General features: G+C 49.8%; 1 protein-coding gene across 4 annotated transcripts in view; it reads right to left on the minus strand.

The window, feature by feature from the left end:
- Window positions 1-1,142: 1,142 nt before the first annotated feature.
- The window catches only part of TMEM164 (transmembrane protein 164), a 156,914-nt gene continuing 136,202 nt past the window's right edge, over window positions 1,143-21,854 (minus strand). For all 4 annotated transcript variants that reach the window (XM_060003109.1, XM_060003108.1, XM_060003106.1 and 1 more), the window contains 2 exons: window positions 3,222-3,322; window positions 1,143-1,614 (listed from right to left, as the gene is read on the minus strand). In XM_060003109.1, coding sequence (XP_059859092.1) covers window positions 1,408-1,614; window positions 3,222-3,322 — 308 coding nt within the window. In that variant the 3' untranslated portion in view covers window positions 1,143-1,407. The remainder of the gene's footprint in view (window positions 1,615-3,221; window positions 3,323-21,854) is intronic.

A 21,854-nucleotide genomic window follows, 5' to 3' on the forward strand; every position in this document is an offset into this window, starting at 1 on the left:
CGACAGGTGTCCCTCCAGAGACAGGCCCTGATTCAAGGATGCTCCGAACTCAAACATCCAAAAGCAAATGGACAGACGAATACACAGAACTCCAAGAGCCAGAAAACCCAACTCTAGCTCATCCTTCCCTGAAGCTGCCTTTAAAAGAGAGAGAGAACATTTAAGGGGCACTCAAAATTAAAATGTCGTCTATTATCAACATTAAACTAAAAGCAAGCATATGATTCAGATCACAGTTTTCTCAAGTTACCACGGCTTTTGACTCATTTCTACGCTCACTTCTGATTGGGATATGGGTCAGTTCTCAGCTCTCAAGCAGAATTTACCCAAGGTCCTGCCTAGCATTAGCTGTGGACATTTCAACCTTGCGCACTTTGGATTTGCCATTGCAATAGTGGAATCTAGCCCCTGGGCTGGGTAGCGCCCCACACCTCCCACCTCTGGCAGCATCCTGGAGGGAGTGGCTGGTTGGCCGCTTGCTTTGAGTCATGGGACACCAGTGGGAAGAATCTGGCCAGCTCTCTTTTGGCCATGAGCTGGGAAATCCCTTGGCTCCCGGCTTGCCGCTGGTATAGAAACAAGGCCTCGGTCCCCTTATGGTGAGGGCTGTGCTGGAGACAAAAGGGGACCCCAGCATAAGCCTGGAGGTCCCTGGCAGTGGAGAAATGAAACACAGCCCAATCTCATCGCTTCGATGCCAAAAGAACTACTGCTTGTTGTTCCCTTTCTCCTCAACCAGATGTTGTTAAAGCAGCAACTAGCAGAGTGAAAGCCACTGACTACTGTCTCGCCATTTAAGGCCACGAGGAGCAGGGAGAGAGCGGCAAAGGGAAGGAGGAAACGTGCGGCCCTCGGCACTACAGCCCATACTCCAGCACTACCGCCCAGGCTCCAGGACTACAGCCCAGGCTCCAGCACTACCGCCCAGGCTCCAGGACTACCACCCAGGCTCCAGCACTACCGCCCAGGCTCCAGCACTACAGCCCTGGCTCCAGGACTACAGCCCATGCTCCAGCACTACCGCCCAGGCTCCAGCACTACCGCCCAGGCTCCAGGACTACCGCCCAGGCTCCAGCACTACCGCCCAGGCTCCAGCACTACAGCCCTGGCTCCAGGACTACAGCCCATGCTCCAGCACTACCGCCCAGGCTCCAGCACTACCGCCCAGGCTGCAGCACTACAGCCCAGGCTCCAGGAGCTGTCCTGGGGGAAGAGCCAGGGAAGGAAGAGTAGTGGAAGAAAGGGACAGAGAGGAAGGAAAAAGAAACACACCAAACGTCCTCCTGCCCTCTCCCATGATGTCATCAAGAGCTGGGTGTCCTCCAAGTGGAGTCAGGACTTGTTTCCTCAGGGGCAGAAGAAAAAAAAAACCCCAAAACAAAACAAAACAAAACAACACAAGCACCTTCAGTCTATTTTCTTGGCTGGAAGCCGGAGCAAATCCAGCAGATATTTACACAAGGGCCCAGCCATGTATGAGAACAGGATGACCAGCTTCCCGTGGGTCATGGTCATGAGAGTCTGGTGTCCCGAGGCCCAGATGCGATACCAGGGGCCGTAGAATGGGTCTGAGATGGCCGGACACAGCATGTTGTTCAAATTCACTTCGGTGACCTGCAGGGACAAGGGAGGTAGAGTGAGCGTTCACCATCCTTAGGCTTTCTCTGGCTTCTGCCAGTTCAGCCGTGTCTACCTAATGGGGACTAGACAAGGAGGGATTGTCAAATCCCCACCTGTTCATAGTGGGATCTTTCTCCCCTAGGTTTTCTGAGTGGGTCAAGGCTAGAGCCCTTTGGAGGTGACGGGGGAGGCCGTCCAGTGGAAAAGCTGGTCGGTTTTGCTCAGTCTTGCCTTCCAGTTGGGCCCAGTGCCCGTTGCCATTCCTAAGCATTTACTGGGTGCCTAGACCCGGAGGGGTGTCATGGGATAAAGGCAGTCCGCGGCACGGCCCCTGCCTGCATCAAGGTGGGGTGATCGGTCTACCACGTGTGACCTCAAAACAGACGGTGCTCACCAGCTCTTGCCCACCATGGGATCTGAGGGGTGTACAGGACGGGGGCTGAGTTCTCAGAGAAGATTTCACGAGGGCAGTGACACCTGAATGGACTCATGAAGGATGGATGGGGGTCATGGCGAGAAATGGAGTGAACGGAGCCTTCCTTGTAGGAGGCCCAGAGGTGACACCGAGCACGGTACGTATGGTGACGTGAGCACAGCGACTCCTCTGGAATCGAGGAGTCCCAGTGGACAGCAGGTGTGAAGGTCATACTGCTTCCTCCCTAGAGAACAGGAAGCATTCATGCTATTGGCAAGGAGCTCCAACTAGCCCCCAGGCCAACCAGAGCAGAGCAACACGCCGGGATGGGGAAGACAAAATGACTGAGTGCTTCAACAAAGGCGCTGGTGACATCGGTTACACGCCCTAGTCCTGCCAGGTCCACGCGGCTAACGCACACAAAACCCGGCATGCCGCTCCAGCCTCGAGCACGGCCACGGCCCCTGCCTTCCAAAGCCCTTCAAGCGCGTTCTCCTTAAAGACAAGTCCTCACCACCTCTCGGGGTCGGGGCTGCGGGCCTGGGCCGTGTCACGGAGGGTGGAGAGCGCACTGCACTCGAGAATGAGGTGACTCACCCAGAGCAGTGGCAAGGCCAGGACTCGAACTTGGGTCTCCCGACCCCAGCCCCAGCCCCAAGCTCTTGCTACTCACTTCGCCACCACTAGACACACCGCCCACGCACTCAGCGATCCTGGGCTCTGGAAAACTCGACTACTGAACATCCCAGAATGCCACGGGGGTCACCCGACACCACACTTTCACTGGACACACAGCTCAGGGCCCGGTAGTAGACCCAGAATGGACCCGAGGTCAGAAGCCTCCCCCAGGCCCAGGGCCAGGGCTAGCATCCTGCCTCGCATGGGGTCCACAGCAAACCACTTTCCAGCGCAGCTCTCTAGCTCCGATCCAAGCGGCCGTGAGTGAAGGGCCTCCTTGCCTCCCCAGGGGTGAAAGGAACAGTCATTACTGAAGGATTCAGAAAACTCTTCGGAGAGGCCAAGGCTGTGGATCGTAAATCAAGAGCCCAGACACAACACTCTGACAGCCTGGCCTTTGGCATCTTGTATTTTCAAAACAAAACGATACACCAGCGCCAACCAGGATTATCAAGATTTATGAAGAACGCCAAACAGAAGGGATAGAAGGGGATAGAACCAAACTTACCAGGCCCAGGATCTGCAAGACGCTGAAGTGATAAAAGAACATGAGGCCAGTCGAGAGAAGGGCCCAGCGGAAACTGCTGAGGGGCTCCGGGGTATAAGCACCTGGGGGGAAAGTGGAGACAGTGAGACAGCGCGTTTGGTGACCCTCTTCTCCTCCCTTGTCCCACGAGGGTGCGGGCGCTGCGGCCACAGCTACCGCCTGCTGTTTACCCCCTTCTGCTGCCCTGCGACGGCTGCTCGAGAGACAGCCCAAACCGATGAGCTGGGCACTCCTATCACCCCTTCCAAAGTCTGTTCTGGGGGCCATTACAAAGAGGGATTTTTTTTTTTTTTTTACTGTTATTATAAAAGTAATACAGTCGGCCCTCTGTATCTGCAGGTTCCACATCCACGGGTTCCACTAACCGGATCGGTCCGTGGTCAGTTGAACTTGTGGATGCGGAGTCCACGGATCCGGACGGCCGACTGTACTACACCGTTTTCTATAAGGGGCTTGGTCAGCCTCGGATTTTGGTACCCGCAGGGGTCCTGGAACCAGTCCCCCTCGGACACTGAGGGATGACTGCACGTGCTCACTAAAGGAAACTTAGAAAATGTTAAAAGGTAGAAATGAGATGGAGGAAACGAAGAAAAACACCCCCAGCGCTCTACTGGATGTGACCACTGCTAGCACTTGGGTGTGTCTCCTTGGTTCCTGTATGCCTTGGGGGCTTCTTTTCTTTCCTCTTTTGATTACTAATCGGAATTTTACTGTATATATAATTGTATAGCCTTCATGTCCACATTTTTTTAATCATTCCCTCATGTTTCTAAAGAGAAACGTCACCGAGCAAGTATGGCATGGTGGTCGAGATGTCACACAGATGTGGTTTCAAACCTGGATTCTACCACTTACTGGCCGTGTGTGACCCTGGAAAAGGTGTTTCAACTCCCCGAACCTCAGCTTACTTGTCTGTAAAATGGGGCTACTTCTGAGAGTTGTTGCGCCACTTCCCTACCATTAGACAACCCTCTCCCCTTGGAACAGCAAGAATGATGTATTTTCCCTCTATCGGCACTCAGGAACTCCTATCCCGGTAGGCTTGGATGTATTCTAGACCCTGCAGAGCAGGGGTGTGGCTTATAGGACGCTATGGGTGCGTGCATCCATGGGGGTGCTCCGGAATGGAAGGAACCTGGAACCCTCTACCTCAAGCAAGTAGGTGGCGAGAGGACATCCTGGAGTAGTGTTTTCCCAAGTCAGTCTTTCACAGATTCATCCATTCATTCACCAGTTATTAGGCACCTATCATATTCCAAGCCCTGCGCCAAACTTTGGGGAAAGGAACATAAAGAAGACGGGCTCCCTGCGGCCTCAGATGCGCGATCCGGCAGACGAGGCAGACAAGCTGCTAACAATGAGAACCGGTGTGATGGGTGTGATGACCCAGGTCTGTGCCGCGCGTTAGGGGAGGACGGAACTCAGCTTGGGGGGCGGGCGGGGAGACTGATTTTTGGTGGAGGGGGCACCGAGCAGAGTCCTAAAGGACAAATGGGACTAAAAGAGAGGCCTAGGCATTCCAGAGCAGCAGCCTGCGGGAAGGCAGACATCCGTGGGAACGAGCCAATTCACAGAACTATGGGGAAGAGTTGAGACCACAGGGGAATAGGACTCAGAGGTTGGCAGGGCTAGGCTGCTCCCAGCTGGGCCAGGTAGGACCTTAGGAGCCCGGCTGAGGGCTTTCGGCTTCATCTTGTGCCACAGGGTCATGACCCTAGATGCCTCAAACCTCAGGCAGGCAGGTAACTGGGAGCAGGGGGGTGACCAGACAACAGGGATGCTGGAGATGGGCCAACTGGGAAGCCCAGACCCCTTCTGAAGAGGTCAGCCGCCACTCAGTTCCACCCCATCATTGCCCTACGGGGACGTGGGCCCAGAGTTGCCAGTGTTTTCACTCTTGCAAGAGAAGCCAGAAATGGGAACTTTCATATGGAATTTCCTGATTTTTAAACGTTGGCAAATCATTCAGATTGTTTTAAGAACGCTCAACGGACCACACGAAACATGTCTTCTTGGATGGCTTTCAGCTCATTGGTGGCCAGCTTCGAGCTCTGCCGCAGAGCCACAGCAAGCGGCGGAGGGGTCTGAAGCGGGAAAGTGATGCGATCAGACGTGCGCTTGAGAAAGATCTGCCTGGCCGGGGTGCGGGGTGTGGGCTGGAGCAGAGAGCGTCAAGGCGGGGGACTGAGACAGAGACTGCTTCAGGAACCCGATGACAGAGGAGGATGGATAGCTTTGAAGACAACGGCGGTGGCCCTGGGTTCTAGCTTTGCATCACTGGGTGGATGACGCCGTTTACTGAGATGGAGAAGAGAGGAAAAGGCAGATTTGGGACAGAAGGTGGAGAAAGGAGGCCAATGTTAGACATGTTGAAGTTGAGGTGTCCGTGAACTATCCGAGTAGAATCGTCTCTTAGGTGGCTGCCTGCACTCTGGGAAATGCAGCGTGACGGGTGACAGTGTGGGCACTGGAGCCGGGCAGACACAGGTTCTCAAATCCTGGCTCTTGTCGCTTATCGACCTCAGGGCCTTGGGCAAGCCTCAGTATCTCTTGAACTCAGTTTCACTCATCTGCAGAATGGGGTGCCGCCGCCTACTTCACAAGGTCGTCGGGTAGATAAGATCATTTAAGCCATGACTGGAGTGTCATATCTGGGATCTAAGAGATGCTGATTATTTTCATTATTATATGAATCACAAGCTCAGTGAAAAGGACGGGGCCGAGCGTCCATATATAGGTGTCATCAGCACAGGACAGTAACTGAAATCACAGGAGCATATGCAGACCGAGTGAGGAAGAAGGTCAGAGGCAGAACAACAAGGAACACCACAGTGGGGAGTGTCGAGGGAAGGAAAGGAGTGAGATGGGGGTGACTGAACCCCCCGGGTCTTCTGGGGGAGAAGCTCAGGCTTGCCCTGTGAACAAGAGGCAGGCTCACCGCACATCTGAGTCAGACGGCCCTTTGCAGGTATTGGACTCATCCGTCCACTTTGTAGATGGACAAACTGAGGCTGGGAGATGGGCAGTGACACAGCCAAAGTCAACAGCAGAGCACTGGGCTCTCAGACACAATGCCAAAGGACTCACTGCTCAGTGCCCCCGCTGCCACTTGTCACAGACCTCCAGCACACCACGTTGTACCAGATCTTTATCTACCTGTCTAGACGAGTGCCTTGGGTCGAGGACTGCGTGGGATTCGTTTCTGTGTTCCTAGCAGATATCTAGCACAGAACTTGGAATGCGCTTACACTGTATGCACTTTCCTGTCTGCTGGATGAGTGGGAATTGGGTACCATGTTGTCACCCTGACTGCTGGGGACGTAAAGGGGAAGAGGGCACCTGGAGGACCGACAGGTGCTTAGAGCCCTGAGCAGTTTTCCCCAGGTGTCCCTTCCCTCCAGCCTCTGCTTGGCTCCCCCTGGTGGCAGCAGGGCAGTAGTGACAGACCCCACGGGCCTGGTGGTGGCTGCAGAGGGAAAAAAAGGACCAGAGGGGGAAGTATCCTCCGCCAGACTTCGGCAGCCCTCCCCCACCCTCCCCTGAAGCCCCTGAACCCTGTCCTGCCCTATATATGGGGGGAAAGGAACGCCCAGGCACTGCCAAGGGGCTCTCAGTGCTCTCACTGCAACCTCAGGACCATTCATTCTGTGTTGCATCACCCGTCCCACGTCGAGACGATTAGTTCTCTGAGGGAGGGGCCGTTTCGGAATCACCTCTTCACCTCCAGCACCGGCTGCACGGTGGGCACTCAAAAATCATCACTGCTTGGGAAATGAACGGGACAGGCTTTCTGGAGCACCTGTAACACTATAACCCGTTGGCTCGACAATGCTACTTTGAGGACTACCGTCCAATACCTCAAACACCCAACACATGGCCCTTATTTGCACAAAGATATTTACACCTGCACTACCCACTATACTGAAACACTGGAAACAAACCAATTGGGGAGATAAGTTAAGTAAACTCTGGTACCTCAGTATTGTGCAACAGTCCACTGCCATTCAAATAACAACCAGACAAACTATATACCTGTGTGGCCAAGTCCCTGGCTCGTGATGGCAAGTGTAAATGACAGAACACCAAACAGTACATCAGTGATGGAAAATACAGCTTAGTGGTTTAAAACAAAGGCCTTGGGGTCAGACAGCCTTGGGTTTGAGTCCTGCCTCTGCCACCGCCTAGAGGGGTGACCTTGGGCAAACTGTGCCACCCCTCTAAGCCTGTTTCCTGTAGCAACGTCTATCTCTCGGGGCTGCTGAGTGGAATAAGAGATATAAAAAAAGTAAATACACCAGCTAGCCTGGCATACAGATGGCCGCTATTTTTATCATGGCAACCACAGCCATCCAACGTCTCATAGAAGACTGGAAGACGACAAGGAATCTCGTAAAGAGGTGATCTTTTTCTGTGAAGGGGGACTTTGTGGTTGCCTCTGCCTTTTCACTGCTGTTGCTTCTTTTCATTGCAAAGGTGATCAAATATTCAATCTCTTTGAAAAAATAGAGACAAAAAAGAAAGCACCATGAGAACAGATGACCCAGTCTACCCAGATATATGCAAATTGTATGCAAATTCACATCATTCTTTTTTTATATACCTGGATGTGGCCCTTGGGAAAATCTCAGTGAAAAACCAGTTTTCTTTTAAGAGAAAATAGAAACTTAAGCACTTTCAGAAAAATTAAACACATAAAACTTTTCTTTTTTACTTTAAGAAAAAAATAAATGTGACATTTTCTGCTAGCATCTTCTACCCCAGGAGGATAGAAGCATTTCAGCTCTAAAGGTAGGGGGAAACCGAGATAATAGCTTTTTCTGAAATTGATTTCTGCCAGAAGGAAGTTTTATGAGTGCTGGGAGAGACATCAACTGTGCCACCGACAGCCAAGACTGATCCCCAGAGGCCTCTCCCAAGGGCCCTTTCTCTCATCCTCTAATCCCACCTGGGAAGGGCTTACACTGAGGAGATGAGACTGGGCAGGACGGCATCCTATTCTCCAATCTCCTTCCTGCTCCCTTCAAGTCATTCACTTTTACATATTACCCATTCATTCAACACGGACTGGCCGCACGCTGGGCAGACTCCATGCTAGACAGTGGGGAGATGGAGGCCAAGACAGGCCGTGCCCTTCAGAACTACCCTGCAGCTTACCCGTGAGCAATGAGATGGTGTGATGAGGTAAGCGCACTAAGTAATGGAGACACTGAGGAAGGGGAGCTGAAGAACATGACAGTTTGGGTGAGTTTTGAAGAATAAGAAGGAGATGGCAGCAGGAGCTTAAAGGAAGGAAAGGACATTCCGGGCGGCAGAGTACAGCCTGGGAAAAGACGTGGAGGCATGAAACAGCATGCCATTTGCATGTAATCCCAAGCAGGTCTGTGTAACTGGAGCATCAAGTGGGAGGGGACACGTGCCCAGAGATGAAGCTGGAGAGACCGGCTCAGGTCATGAAGAGCCTTGTCTGCCGTGCCCGGGACCTTGGCCTTTATCCTCTTCACAACGAGAAGCCATTGAGAGGTTTGAAACAGGGGAGTGCAAGGTCAGGTTTCTGTTTCAGCTAGCTCGACTGCTCTGGCAGCAGTGTGGGTGATGGACAGGAGAGGGATAAGGTTGAACACCAGTTCGGATGCTGCTGCAGAAATGGATGACTTGGCAATTCGTAGGACACAGAGGAGGCACCTAGGCTGACTCCCAGGTCTATGAGTTCAGTGACTGAGAGGTTGGGGGTGTGCTGACACTGAATGCCTATTGGATACCCACACGGACGTCTCCAATTGGCTGTGCAAGTCCAGGTCTAGAGCTCAGAAGAGGGAGATGTCCCAGAAACAGAGCTTTGGGGTATGGATAAGATCAACACGGAAGAGTCCACAGAATGAGATTAAAGGACCAAGGACAGAGCCTGCAATTTACATTTAAATGGGTTAAGATGAAATAAAATTAGAAATCTGGTTCCTCAGTAGCCCGTCACATTTCAAATGCTCGATAACCACACACAGCTAGTGGCTACCATATTGGACAGGGCGGAGAAATAACACTTCCCATCATCACGGAAGACTCCACTGGGAACACGCTTCTTTGTAGAGGTACAGTAAAGACAGATACTTCCACTGGGTTTGGCAACATGCTGGTCACTGGTGATCTTTGCTGTAGCAATTTCAGGAAAGTAGCGATGCAGGAGCTGGGTTGTAAACAACTGAAGAAAAGCTTTCCAGGTGCACAAGGTAAGGAAGGGAATGCCAGGAAAAGGGAACAGGATATGCAAAGTCACAGAGAAATCATTAGCCAAATTCCCAATGTTTCGATCACTTCTCTGAACGTTCCCTTCATCCTTTATGCTCTTCCCTGACCTACCTCTCCCCACAAGGAAGCTGCTTCATCTCTAGCCCTCTGAAGTAGTCACTGGTTTATTTTCCCCCTGGGCCGAGGGAGAGTAGGGAACTTCTTTCTTTGCATCGCTATTTCCAACCCACTACCCTTCCGTTTCACAGTTTTCTACAGACTATGGGTCATGGTCCTTAATATTCCTCAGGGCTCTTAGTACCTGGCTCGGTACCTTTCTCTCCAAAAATACCCCCATCTTATCTCTTGATCTTTTCAACATATGCCTAACATGAACCCTCCAGTACCCTGGCCTCTCAGCTCCCTGGCCTCCTCTCCTCAATGATTTCGTCCCCGTCTCACTTCAGCCAGTCGTTCTCAAGCTCGTGCCTGAGACCTTATAATTATGAATATCTACAGCCCCTCGTTAAGTCAAGCATTCCCTCTTCATCCACCACTTCTATCTTTCCAGCTGACCCCCTCTAACCCTGACCCCAACACTTCTTTGACCCCCCCTGGAATCTGTGATCCATTGGTCCTCCCATCTTTCTTGCTGTCCCTCATGGTTCCCTCTTCTCTCCTTCAATTCCATTGCCCAACACTCAAATTATCCCTGGCATACACCTTTGACTTCATGGCATCTCTCATTAGCCCCGTACTTATCTTGAAAAAAACCCCAGCCCTGGTTAAGTCCCAGTCTCCTCCCACGCCTTGCCTGCACCTACACAGTTGAACACGGCTGGAGAAAAACATCTGTGCTGACTGTTCTCACATCAGATTCGTGATGACAAACCTCAAGTACATCTTTCATGTTGCCAGACAGTCATACTACACTTCCCCAGCCCGTTCACTCTCTCAGGCCACAATTTAATAATTGTCTTCCGTCTTCTCAGATCTTCAACACTTCTATCCCATCCTCACTCTCAGATGATGACCCTGATTCCTACTTCACTGAGAAAAAAGGAATCAAAAACTTCCAGGAGCTCTCATGATCACATCTAACCACTTATCTGCATCGGTGCCCAATGCGCTCTGCCTTCACCCTGTTCCCATGGATGAACTGCCCAGGACCCCAGCCAAGGCAGGCCTTCCCTTTTGTATCCCAATCCCACCCGCTCTCAGCTACTCAATATCGCTCCAGAAACGGTTTCCTCTTTCTCTTACAAGGAGTTCTTCTCCTCTACTGGATTATTCCCATTAGCATATAAACTAAACATACTGTAACAGCTTCCATTCTAAAACAAACACACACACACTTGACCTCACTTCGCCCCTGCAAGCACCTCATCCTCTGCTCATCTGCACAGCAAAACTCCTTGAGAGAAATGTCTACACCTGCCCTGTCTAACATGGTAGCCACTTCCATACGTGGCTGTTTAACATTGAGATGAGCTACTAGTGTAAACTACACTACTGTATTTCAAAGGCTATAAAATATCCTGGTAATAATTTTATATTAATTATTTGGAGGTGATAATATTTTACATATAGTGGGTTAAATATCAGATATATTATTAAAATTAATTTCACCCATTTCTTTTACCTTTTTTTTAGTGTGACTACCAGGACATTTGAAATTACATATGTGGCTTACATGTTTTTATTGGACAGCACTTGTCTATATTCCGCTGTCTACAATTCCTCTCTTCCCATTCTCTCTCAACACGAGCTAATCAGGCTTCCGTGCCTACCTCCCCAGCCCTCCCTCCACCAAATCAGCTCCCATCAAGGCCACAAATAACCTTTTCATTGCTAAATCCAGTGGCCAATTCCCAGGCCTCATCTTATGCACCCTTTCTGTCTTGAAACGTTCTTCACTTGGCTTCTGGGATGCTGCTGTCTTAGTTCTCCTCCTGCCTCACAGCCTGCTTCTTCTCGGTCTCCTTTACTGCTTCCTCCTCATCTCCTTGACCGCTAAATGATGGAGAGGATCAGGCTGCAGAACTCGGAGCTTTTCTCCTCTCTGAATACTTTCATTCCCTAGGTGATTTCAACCAATCTCACGGCTTTAACACAATCGGCGTGCTGATGACTCCAACATTTACATCTCAGCCTGGACCTCTGCCTTGAACTCCAGGCTCGCATAGCTCACAGTCTACTCAATACCTGCACGTGGATATCTAAGCAGGCATCTCATTCTTAAACCCAGCTTTTGATTTTGGCTCCTATGGTAGATTGTTACAGTACTGGCTCCCAGTGAATCACACCTTCCCAGTATCCACACCCTTATGTATTCCTCTCCCACGATGATTTGGCCATGTGGCCCATCTGGCTCAGCCAGGGAACTTGCTTTGGTCAATGGGACTTCATCAAAAAGATGCAATCAGAGGCTTCATAAGCGCTTATGAATTGGGGCTTGCCCTCTTGGAATGCTGCCCTGAGATCCCCATGCCATGAAAGGCCTTGTGGACAGAGAGGCCCAGCTATCCCAGCTGTCCCAGTTGAACCCAGGCAGGACCAGTAAGTAGAAAAAAAAATGTCTTAGCTCAGGCAGCCATAACAAAATACCATAAGCTGGGTGGCTTAAACAACAGATACTTATTTTTCATAGTTCTGGAGGCTGGGAAGTCCAAGATCAAGGTATTGGTAGACTTGGTGTTGGGTGAGAACCCACGTCCTTGTCCATAGACAGACATCTTTTTGCCATGTTCTCACATGGTAGAACGGGCTAGGGAACTCTATGGTCTCTTCTTATAAGGGCACTAACCCCATTCACAAAAGCCCCACCCCCATGACCTCACCCAACCCTAATTACGTTCCAAAGACCCCACCTCCAAACATCATCACATGGGGGTGGTGGTGGTGGTTAGGACTTCAACATAGGAATTTCAGGGGAGGAGACAAACATTCAGTCCGTGACAAAGAATGACCCAGTCAACCGACACAACTGTGAAAAATAATAAGTCATTGTTTTAAGCCACTGAGTTTGGGGGATGTTATACAACATTAGATAACTGAAAGAGCACTTCCTCCCCCGACCCTCCAAAAAAGCAATAAACAAGCACAAAACCCCTTCTCCTAGTCTTCCTTATCTCAATAAATGGTAATTCATTTAAGTTACTAAGGTCAAAAACCTTAGAGTCATCCCTGACTCCTCTCTGTCACATCCCACATCTGATCCATCAGCAAATCCTGCTGGCTGTGCCTTCAGCATGTATCCAGAATCCAATGGCATTTCTCTGCCGCTACTGTTAGTACCCAAGCCCAAGTCACTAGCATCTCCTTCCTCTTTTATTGCAAACATTACTTATAGGTGTCCCTATTTCTATCCTGTGCCCGTACAGTCTAATTTCAGCACAGCAACTGGGTGACCCCTTGAAAGATTAACTCAGATCATGTCAGTCCTCTGCTCAAAAGCTTCCAATGGCCTCCCATCTCCCTAAAAAGAAAATGTCAAGTCCTTACAATGGTCTATGAGGCCCTATATATGAGCTGCCCCTCACCTCTATCCCCTCTCTGACTTCATCTGCTACCACTTTCCCCTTCCTTCACATGGCTCTAGACACACTGACATACTTGCTATTGCTAGAACATTCTAGAAACACTTCTGTCTCAGGGTCTTCACACTCGTTATTTTCTCTGCTTGGCATATTCTTCCCCCAGATATCCAGCAGCCGACAAGCCTTCGCTCAGATGTCACGTTCTCAGTGAGGCCTTCCTTTACTCTCTCCTCCAATTCAGCAACACTATACCCGTTGCCCTGCTTTTTCTCTTCCTTTATACACTTAACATCATCTGACTTACTCTCTATTTTACTTATTTCTATGTACTTATTTCTTTACTGTCTCCTGCCACAAAAGAATATAAGCTCCATGAAAGCAAAACTATATCCGCTTTACTGTTTTATCCCCAGCAGGTACCTGACACAAAGGAGGGGTTCAATACATATTTGTTGAAAGAATGAATTGAGCAGCCCAGTATGTTCGAGAACTTTATACAGTTCAGTAGCAGTGGACTATCATGTGGGAGAAAGGGATAAACAAGAGACGAGGGCCAGTTCTTTAAGAAGACTGTTTGCAACATTAGATATTTTGGACTTTACAAATCATCTTGAGATCTTGTTAAAAGGTGGGTTCTGATGCAGTAGGTCTGGGGTGGGGGCCAGAGCGTCTGCATTTCTAACTAGCTCCCAGGTGCTGCTGGTCCTCCGACCACACTTCACATTGTAAAGGATAGAGCTCCCCATCTGGCTGCTGAGCGAAATAGGGCAAGACTAGAGGCAGGGAGACCAGTGTTGAGGCTCTTGTAGTAGACCAAGTCAGGGATGATCAGATGTGAACTAAATGGAATAGGAGTGGTAGGAATGAATCTGAGAAATGATCAGGAGGTCAGATTGACTGGATGCGGTGGGAGTGGTGAAGAGCCAGTGGTTATGTTAACATTTCTGGCCTGGGTAATGAGTGAGTGGTGGTACCACTCAGCGGGAATGGGGAGCATCGGAGAAGGTGCAGGGTTGGGTATGGGGGGAGAATGACAAGTCTAGTTCCTGACAACAATGCCACCCCATCTTTGGTGCCCTCTGAATGAGACACCCTCATTTACCCAGAAGACAGAGCTCTGGGGGGTGCAAGCCCAACATGACCCCAGATGTGTGATTTCCCATCCTCAGCTGTTGGGTGCAGGCCCAAGTCAGGCTGCTTTTCATCCAGGCATTGGATCAAATGAACTGTACCCTCTAGTCTGCTTAATGTATAAGGCTGTCCCAAGTTGGGTGTCCATGTGGAAGGTCCACCTGGTTGACCTTCTATCCTCAGGCCAGGCTTCACCCTCAAACTGCCTAGTGGAGGCTGACTGGGCCACCCAGCCTACGTCTAAGGCAACGTAAAGACCCACCTTCATCCATGAGGATCAGAGAGCCAGCCCTCTGCCCAAAGCACACAGAGTGAGGACCCTGAGCTCACAGAGACTCCAAGAGGTAGACCTGGCCTAGCAAACAAGCACTGGAGTCCAGAGACCCAGGTCCCAGCTTCCGCTCTTCTCAAGTTGCTGTGTGACCACCTGTGTGGATCAAAACCCCTCTGGGCGTCAGAGTCCTGCTGGCAGGGAATTCTCAGGCTCTCTGCTCCTTGCAGGAGCACTGTAGGGATAGAAGAGCTAAAGGAGCACAGAGATACTCTAGGGAAAAGTGCTACTAAACATAACCCGCCCCGTGCCTCACACACGTTCTACAGTTAGTACTTGCTGGGTCTCTGGTGAGCTTTCAGCAAGGGGGAACCAGCTCTCGGATCGTTTGAGGCAGTGAGGCTAAACCTTCAGTCTGTACCAGAATCCCCTGGCGGGTGGCTCTCAAGCATGAGCTGGCATCAGAATCCCCTGGAGGGCTTGTTAAAAGGCATCTTTGCCGGGTCCCACCCAAGAGTTTCTGATTCAGTAAGTCTGAAGGGGGGCCTAGAATCAGGAATCTGAGAATTTGCGTTTCTAACAGGTTCCCCGGTTAGGCTGCTGCCGCTGGTCCAAGGACCAGACTTTGAGAACCCTTGCCCTAGAGAACCTATGGAAAATGCAGATTCCTGGGCCCTGCACCAGAGACTAGAATCCAGGAGATCTGGGTGGACCCCGGAATTTCCATCTTAGGAACAAGCACCTCAGGTGATCGATGCTAGGTCCTCCAACCACACTGCCTTAGGGGGAATTCTGGAGTTGCAAGAGGTACCAAGAGGTTCGGGGAAAGCTACCGGTACAGGGGCAGATACTGCTCCTTGAATTAATTAATTCCCTGCTCCCACAAAGCACTCCTGAGCTCCAAATACTTCCTCTTCAGCAGCGAAAATCCCACAGTCTTCAGAAACTCACCGACCCACCCTCCTGCACAAGGACCAGCCCTGGGCCAATTTCTCAAATTCCCTAGCTTTTCCCTCTAACCCCCTAACCCATCAGGAGCCTTCAGAATCTACCTGAGTCCCTTATCCTTCCTCCTGCCCCTCGCCTGACCAGCAAAGTGGAACTGGGAAGCCATTGAAAGAGAACCTTCCCAGCATCCTAAAGCTAGACAGACAAGTGGGGCAGTGGGCTAACACTGGGTGGGAGAGAAACAGGGGACACCACCTGGAACTGAGGTCGGCATGAAAACTTGGGGACGTCACAGGCCAAAGTGCTCTGGCTTTAACTGTCCTAGAGAAGCTAGCACGGGGGCTGTGTCCCAGCCCTCATCCTGCAGGAGATAAGTATAAAGCCCACTCAAGAGAGAAGTGGCTTGCCTGGATCAAACAACACTGGGGTTCTTACACCCCAGTTTCCTGAGGTGTCCCCAGAGGACATATGATTTGCTTGGACTTCAAAACAACCTTGTCACCTGGGTCAAGCCTGAGAGTCCACTGTTCTCCAAGTCTGAAACAAGAGCGCCCTCTAGTGAAACCTAAAGGGGTTTCCAAGCAGCCTGGAGGTGGGGCTTGTTAGCCTTCCTGTGCCTGGCAGGGACCCCTCAGAAAACATGAGGACACTGGTGAAGCCCTTCTTAGAACAAGGTTTTATATGCATAAAATAAGAGGCAAAGGGTTATAAATGAAGCCAATGACGTTAAAACACGGTTATCAAAATATTTAAACAGACTTGTAATATAGTACGTACGTTTCTTTATTAATGTGTTTAATAATAAGAGCTAGGCAACTACCGTAATTTCAAAGCAGTGATGAGCATAAACAGTATTCTGAGCTGTCTGCCACGACTGTAACGTGATAGGAAGCCATCTGCGATTGCTACTGACAACAAATCCGCAGGTATGGCTCATACCTACATTCATGTGCTGCGTTTCTGCTAGAGGTTAGTGAAAACAAACGTGATTATTTTTCTCATCCAAGTTAGTGGACCCCTTAATTCCTATTTGTGGACCCCAGGTTAAGAAACCGTGCTTAAATAAAAACCAACCCAAAAAACCCCACAGGGATGGAGAAAAGGGAGTTCCCAGAGTGGGGAGTTGCACCACCAGCCCTGCAGGTCCTCAAGTTGGCTGCCATCCAAGCCATCCCGTCGGAAACCCATGGAAACCCACGATGGCGACCCTAGCAGCAACAAATCCCTCTGTACCTGCCGCCCTTCCACGGAATGGCCCTTCCACCTCCCTCCTCACCCTAAGGAGACCTGGCTCTCCTCTGAGGACACTGCTTCTCCCTCTGGCTGTTCTGAGCAATTCTTTCTCACAGCAAGCTTTTTTTTTGGCGGGGGGGGGGGGGGGGGGGGTATGCGGTTGAGTGTTGGGGAGGTCCTCTAAGCCCCCATGATTGCTTCTAGATGTTTTCTCTTTTCTCCGTCTTTCAAGCGTCAGCCTCTCTCCCTCAACATTGTCGCCCGTTGTCCTCCAGGTCACTATCAGATTCATCCCCGTCTTCCTTTTCCACATTAGGCCTTTTGCTGCCAGCATCCTGGGTGATTTCAACATCCACGCGGGTGCCACTTCCAACACCCTAACCTCATGGTCCGGTGAACCTTGTCGACTCTGCCTGCCGATCCGCACCTCTACTAAACCTCGCTCCCCACAACTGGCTTCGGTCAGCACCGCCAACTGTCCCACCTCACACAGGAGCATCTGACCACAGCTGCCCACACTTTCAGCTTTCACATCCTCATTCCTACCGTGCATGTGCCCGTGGACTTCCTCGTGACCTCCGACCCCTTGGTGCCCCTTTCCTCCCCACAAGGATTTCTTCCCTGGTGGGCATAGGGCACTCTTCATCCCTCCCGCCCCACACTTCTACCTCCCCACTCACTAGCTCATCCCCTAGCTTGCTGACGTGAGAAGAAACCACGCAGACCACGTTTCATAGGTTTGTAGGCCGAGTCCTGACACATTAGCAAGAAGAAATCATGCTAACAGCAAACTTATGTAGTGCGAACCAAGGGGCAGGCACTCTTAGAAGCGCTTTACATACATTAAGACATTTAATGCGCATTACAACCCTCTGAGGAAGTACAGCCGAACCGGAAACAACATAGTGCAGATCCACTAATACGTGGATTTGTTCAATAAATACGTATATACGCACTGTAAATGTATTTTCTCTTCCCTGATGATTTTCTTAATAACATTTTCTCTTCTCTAGCTTCCTTTATTGTAAGAATACAGTATATCACATATATAACATATAAAATATGTGTTAATAGACTGTTTATGCTATCGGTAAGGCTTCTGGTCAACGGCAGGCAATTAGCAGTTAAAGTATGGGGGGGAGCCAAAAGTTATACATTTGACTGTGCAGGGCACTGGCACCCCTAACCTCCGCCTTGTTCAAGAGTCACCTGTACTATTCTTCTTATTTTATAGATGAGGAGACTGAAGCACAGAGAAGTTAAGGAACTTAGTCAAGGTCACACAGCTACTAAGCGACAGAACCAAGATTTGAAATCACACAGTCTAGCTTCATAATGGGCAGCACGTACTTTTCATCATGCACATCTCAGAAGAACCTGTCTCTCTGGGCACCCAGGCCTGTTCAGTAGACCTTCCTCTCTACCCTAGCTTCTCAGCTCCTTTGACTGGGTGGGAAATGAGTTGAGGCCTGCTCTACAGATCTGGCCACCTTAGATTCTTAGGATCCAGAGGAGGAAGCTCACTTAGGTGTCCAGACCAAAGCTGCAAGCTCTAGCCCAGCCCTGCCTACACTGAGGTCCTGGCTGCCTGCTCAGCTAATATGAAAGTGGCACTCTGTTTCTCATTCTTACTGTTCCTTGTGGGACCCACCCTTGGTTGGAAACCCAAAGGCATGGTTACCAAAACTCTGTCCCGAACATCCCTTGACTTCTGGGTCTTCAACACCACTGACCTTACTTCCAAAGCCCCAACCTTGAATGGATCCCTCAAGCCAGATGTTCTGCTTCTGCACTCAGGCTGCTGAGACCTCCTGGAGAAAATGGGGTAACCGGACAAACCAGTACTGGAAGAATGCAAGGAAATGTGTTTCAGGAGCGGTCCCCTCAGTGCTAACCACCAACCAGAAGGTTGAAGAAGAGCTGCGCTGTCCAATATAGCAGCAGCTATTTCAACTGCCATTCAAGTTCCTTAAAGTTAAATTCGAAATTCCCCAGTCCTAGTGCTTCGACCGCACGAGCCACATTTCATCTGCTCAGGAGCCACCTGGAGCTCATGGCTACCATGATGAACAGAGCAGATATAGAATACCTCTGGCATCACAGAGCATTCCACTGGACAGCACTGGGAACAGTCTAGACTTATCTCCTTCTCTCATTTCCCACAGCACTTACTCCTCTTGTCATTACCCTTCTCAGTCTACCATCAAGCCCTTTCATCCTCAGCGGTTGTCATCACCTGAGTCATTCACTCCCCTTTCTCCCAGTGCCTTCAATGTGCCCTCTCATGACCGGCTTTCAACTTAGCACCTGAATGTGCCCCAAGCCATGGGCAGAGAGGGAGGGGGAAGAGGGGAAAGCAGGGGAGATAAACCCCTCCCTTGACTCTGCAAGGCCCTTCACCCCTCCTTCCTTAATGTCCTTAAGTGCTTCTGTCCCATCCTCACATCGCCAACGACCTCACTTTCCTGGAGCCCTCTGAAACAATGTGGCACTCTGGATCACTAGTCCTTTGATGACAATTGCTAGTGCCTTCGCTTCCAGAACAACCAGCCACTCCTCTGTTGCTCTGACCATTCCTACAATTTCCTTACCTTCTTCTTCCTGTCTATTATTTACAGGTTCATGTCCCACAAGGCCTTTTTCAAAGTTCTATCTCCTCCCCACCTACACAGTTACCCTGGATCATCTCATGATTCCCATGTTTATATCCATCACCTTTATACCGAAGCTATCAAAGACAGCCTCTAGCCCAGACTCCCCTGAACAGCTCCAGAATATTCCATTCAATGGCCTCCTGGACATCTCAACCTGGAGAGCCTAGAATTGCCTTAAACTCAAGTAAAATCGCCTTCCTCCTTAAAATATGCTCCTTCCTTCTGTGCTCCCTATGCATTAGGCGCAGCCAATCCCCCCCGCCCATGGCTACCCAGACCAAAATCCTGTGGCCTCAGAAGACTTCATCCTCTCCCTTGCTCCTATAGCATCTTAATTATAATAAACACTATTATTAATTTAAGGATTTATTATTAATTTAAATTACAATAAAATATGATTTTAATTCTACTGGCTTCGCCAAAAAGTTCGTTCGGGTTTTCCCCTAAGATGTTACGGAAAAACCCGAACGAAACCTGAACACACCTTTTGGCCAACCCAATACAGCTTCATCTCCTGAAAAGATGAAAAGACGAGACTGCCACCTAGTGGCGAAGCACAGATAAACAATTGGATATGGAATATAAAAAGTATAAGGAACTTCCAGGAAAATGTGCCTTAGGCTGCCTAGGAATGTCAGACACAGATCCAGAGAGGAGGTAGCACCTTTGAGCTAACTTGTAGAGGAGGACGCTGAGTTTGCCAGGTCCAAAGTAGAGAAGCTGGTTTGTGTATTGGGCAGGGGACAGGGGGCGCAGGTATGACTTTGAAGGGAAAAGTAACGGGAGTTGAACTCTTAAGTGATGGGAAATTGGGTCCAAGAGAAAGGCAAGGGTCAGATTGTGAACAGTCTTGAATGCCACGTAAAGGAGTTTGGTCTTCATCCTGTATGGGAATTTTAAGCAGCGGAGTGAATTCTGATCAATTTGCTTTCTTTAGAAAGGTATTTTGGAGACTGGATGCAGGAGAGACTACGTGGGAGGTAGGGGCAATCAGGGGGCAGGGAGAGGAGAGAAGAATCAAAGTACTAGTCCCAGCAATGGACGCTGAGAGCCTGGCCTAGGACAGGGGGTTGGGGGCCAAACTGGCAAGCATTTTGAAAATCTGGATCCTCAGAACTTCTGAGCCGATTGGTATAGGGGATGAGGCAGAGGAGGGGGTCCGGGAAGCTGCCTTGGATTTTGGCACTGGATGGTTGGTGGAACCACTAAGATAAGAAATAGAGGAAGAGAAGAACAGCAGGTTGGAGGGAGGAGCATGGAATTGAGGAAGCTGATTGCAGATGTTTACTCTAAAGCACCTGTGGCGTTTCTCGGGCCCGCATCTATAGATGGGGAATGCCAGGATCTCTGGGGCAGGCAGGACAGAGGAGCTGGAGGAGAAACAGCTGGAGAAGGAGGAGAACCTGGAGACAGGGGTGTCATGGGGCTCAAAGGAGAAACGGGCATCTAAGAGGAGGGGTGTCAGCAGTGTTAAATCCACTGACAAACATGCACTTCGTATCTGCAAGCCTGTGGCTTTAGAAGTCGGCAAGGTACAACCCTGACCCCAAGAGCCCACAGTCTAGTTGGAAGACAGATGCGAAATTAACGAGAGGCAGTATAAGCGGTTAATAATAAGAACAATACACCGCACTTACCATGCGTCAGGCACTCTTCTATATACTCTACATATATGAGCTCCCTGACCCCTCACAACACACCTACTAATCCTCATTTTACAAATGAGAAAACAGACACAGAAAGATGAAGGCACTAGCCCAAGCGCCAGAACCAGGATTCGAACCCACAGTCTGTCACATCCAGCAACTACATGCAGTGTGGTCATGACGCCTGCCTGCCTGGTTTCAAATGCCAGTTTAAACTCTAGTGCAGGGGTGTCTAACCCTTGGGTACCTTGGATCCCTTGGGCTGTTTGGGGCCCTCTCTCAGAATAAAGCTTTTAAAATATAAATATCTAAAATACATTACATATTAAATATATTATATTTATATATTAAGTATATTTTAAATATAAATATCTAAAATAAAAGATACAGGGTTATAAAAGAAAAAATACTATCAAAATACAGTTAGCAAAATACTTTTAAATAATAAATGTCTTTAAATATTGAGGTGATGATGAAGTGAAAATGATTTTTCAAGATTATCTGGAAAAAACAAACAAACAAACAAAAACTCGGGGCTTCCCTGGTGGCGCAGTGGTTAAGAGTCCGCCTGCCGATGTAGGGGACACGGGTTCGTGCCCCGGTCCGGGAAGATCCCACATGCCGCGGAACGGCTGGGCCCGTGAGCCATGGCTGCTGAGCCTGCGTGTCCAGAGCCCGTGCTCCGCAATGGGAGAGGCCACAACAGTGAGAGGCCCGCGTACCGCAAAAAAGAAAAAAAAAAGATTATCTGTAGCGGCTGTAATCAGTAGAAAATATCTGTGATTTATATTAACGACAACATGCCACGTACTGCAAATGCAACTGTGTGTTGCTGTCTGCGATTCAGAACTGAAGGAAATGCTGTATTTCAGTTGGAGTTAATGCAAATGAAAACGCGATTTTTTTTTCCCCACATCCAACGTCATGGGCCCCGTAGGTCTAGTGAACTT

The sequence above is a fragment of the Delphinus delphis genome, chromosome X, assembly GCF_949987515.2.
Source record: "Delphinus delphis chromosome X, mDelDel1.2, whole genome shotgun sequence".
NCBI lineage: Eukaryota > Metazoa > Chordata > Mammalia > Artiodactyla > Delphinidae > Delphinus > Delphinus delphis.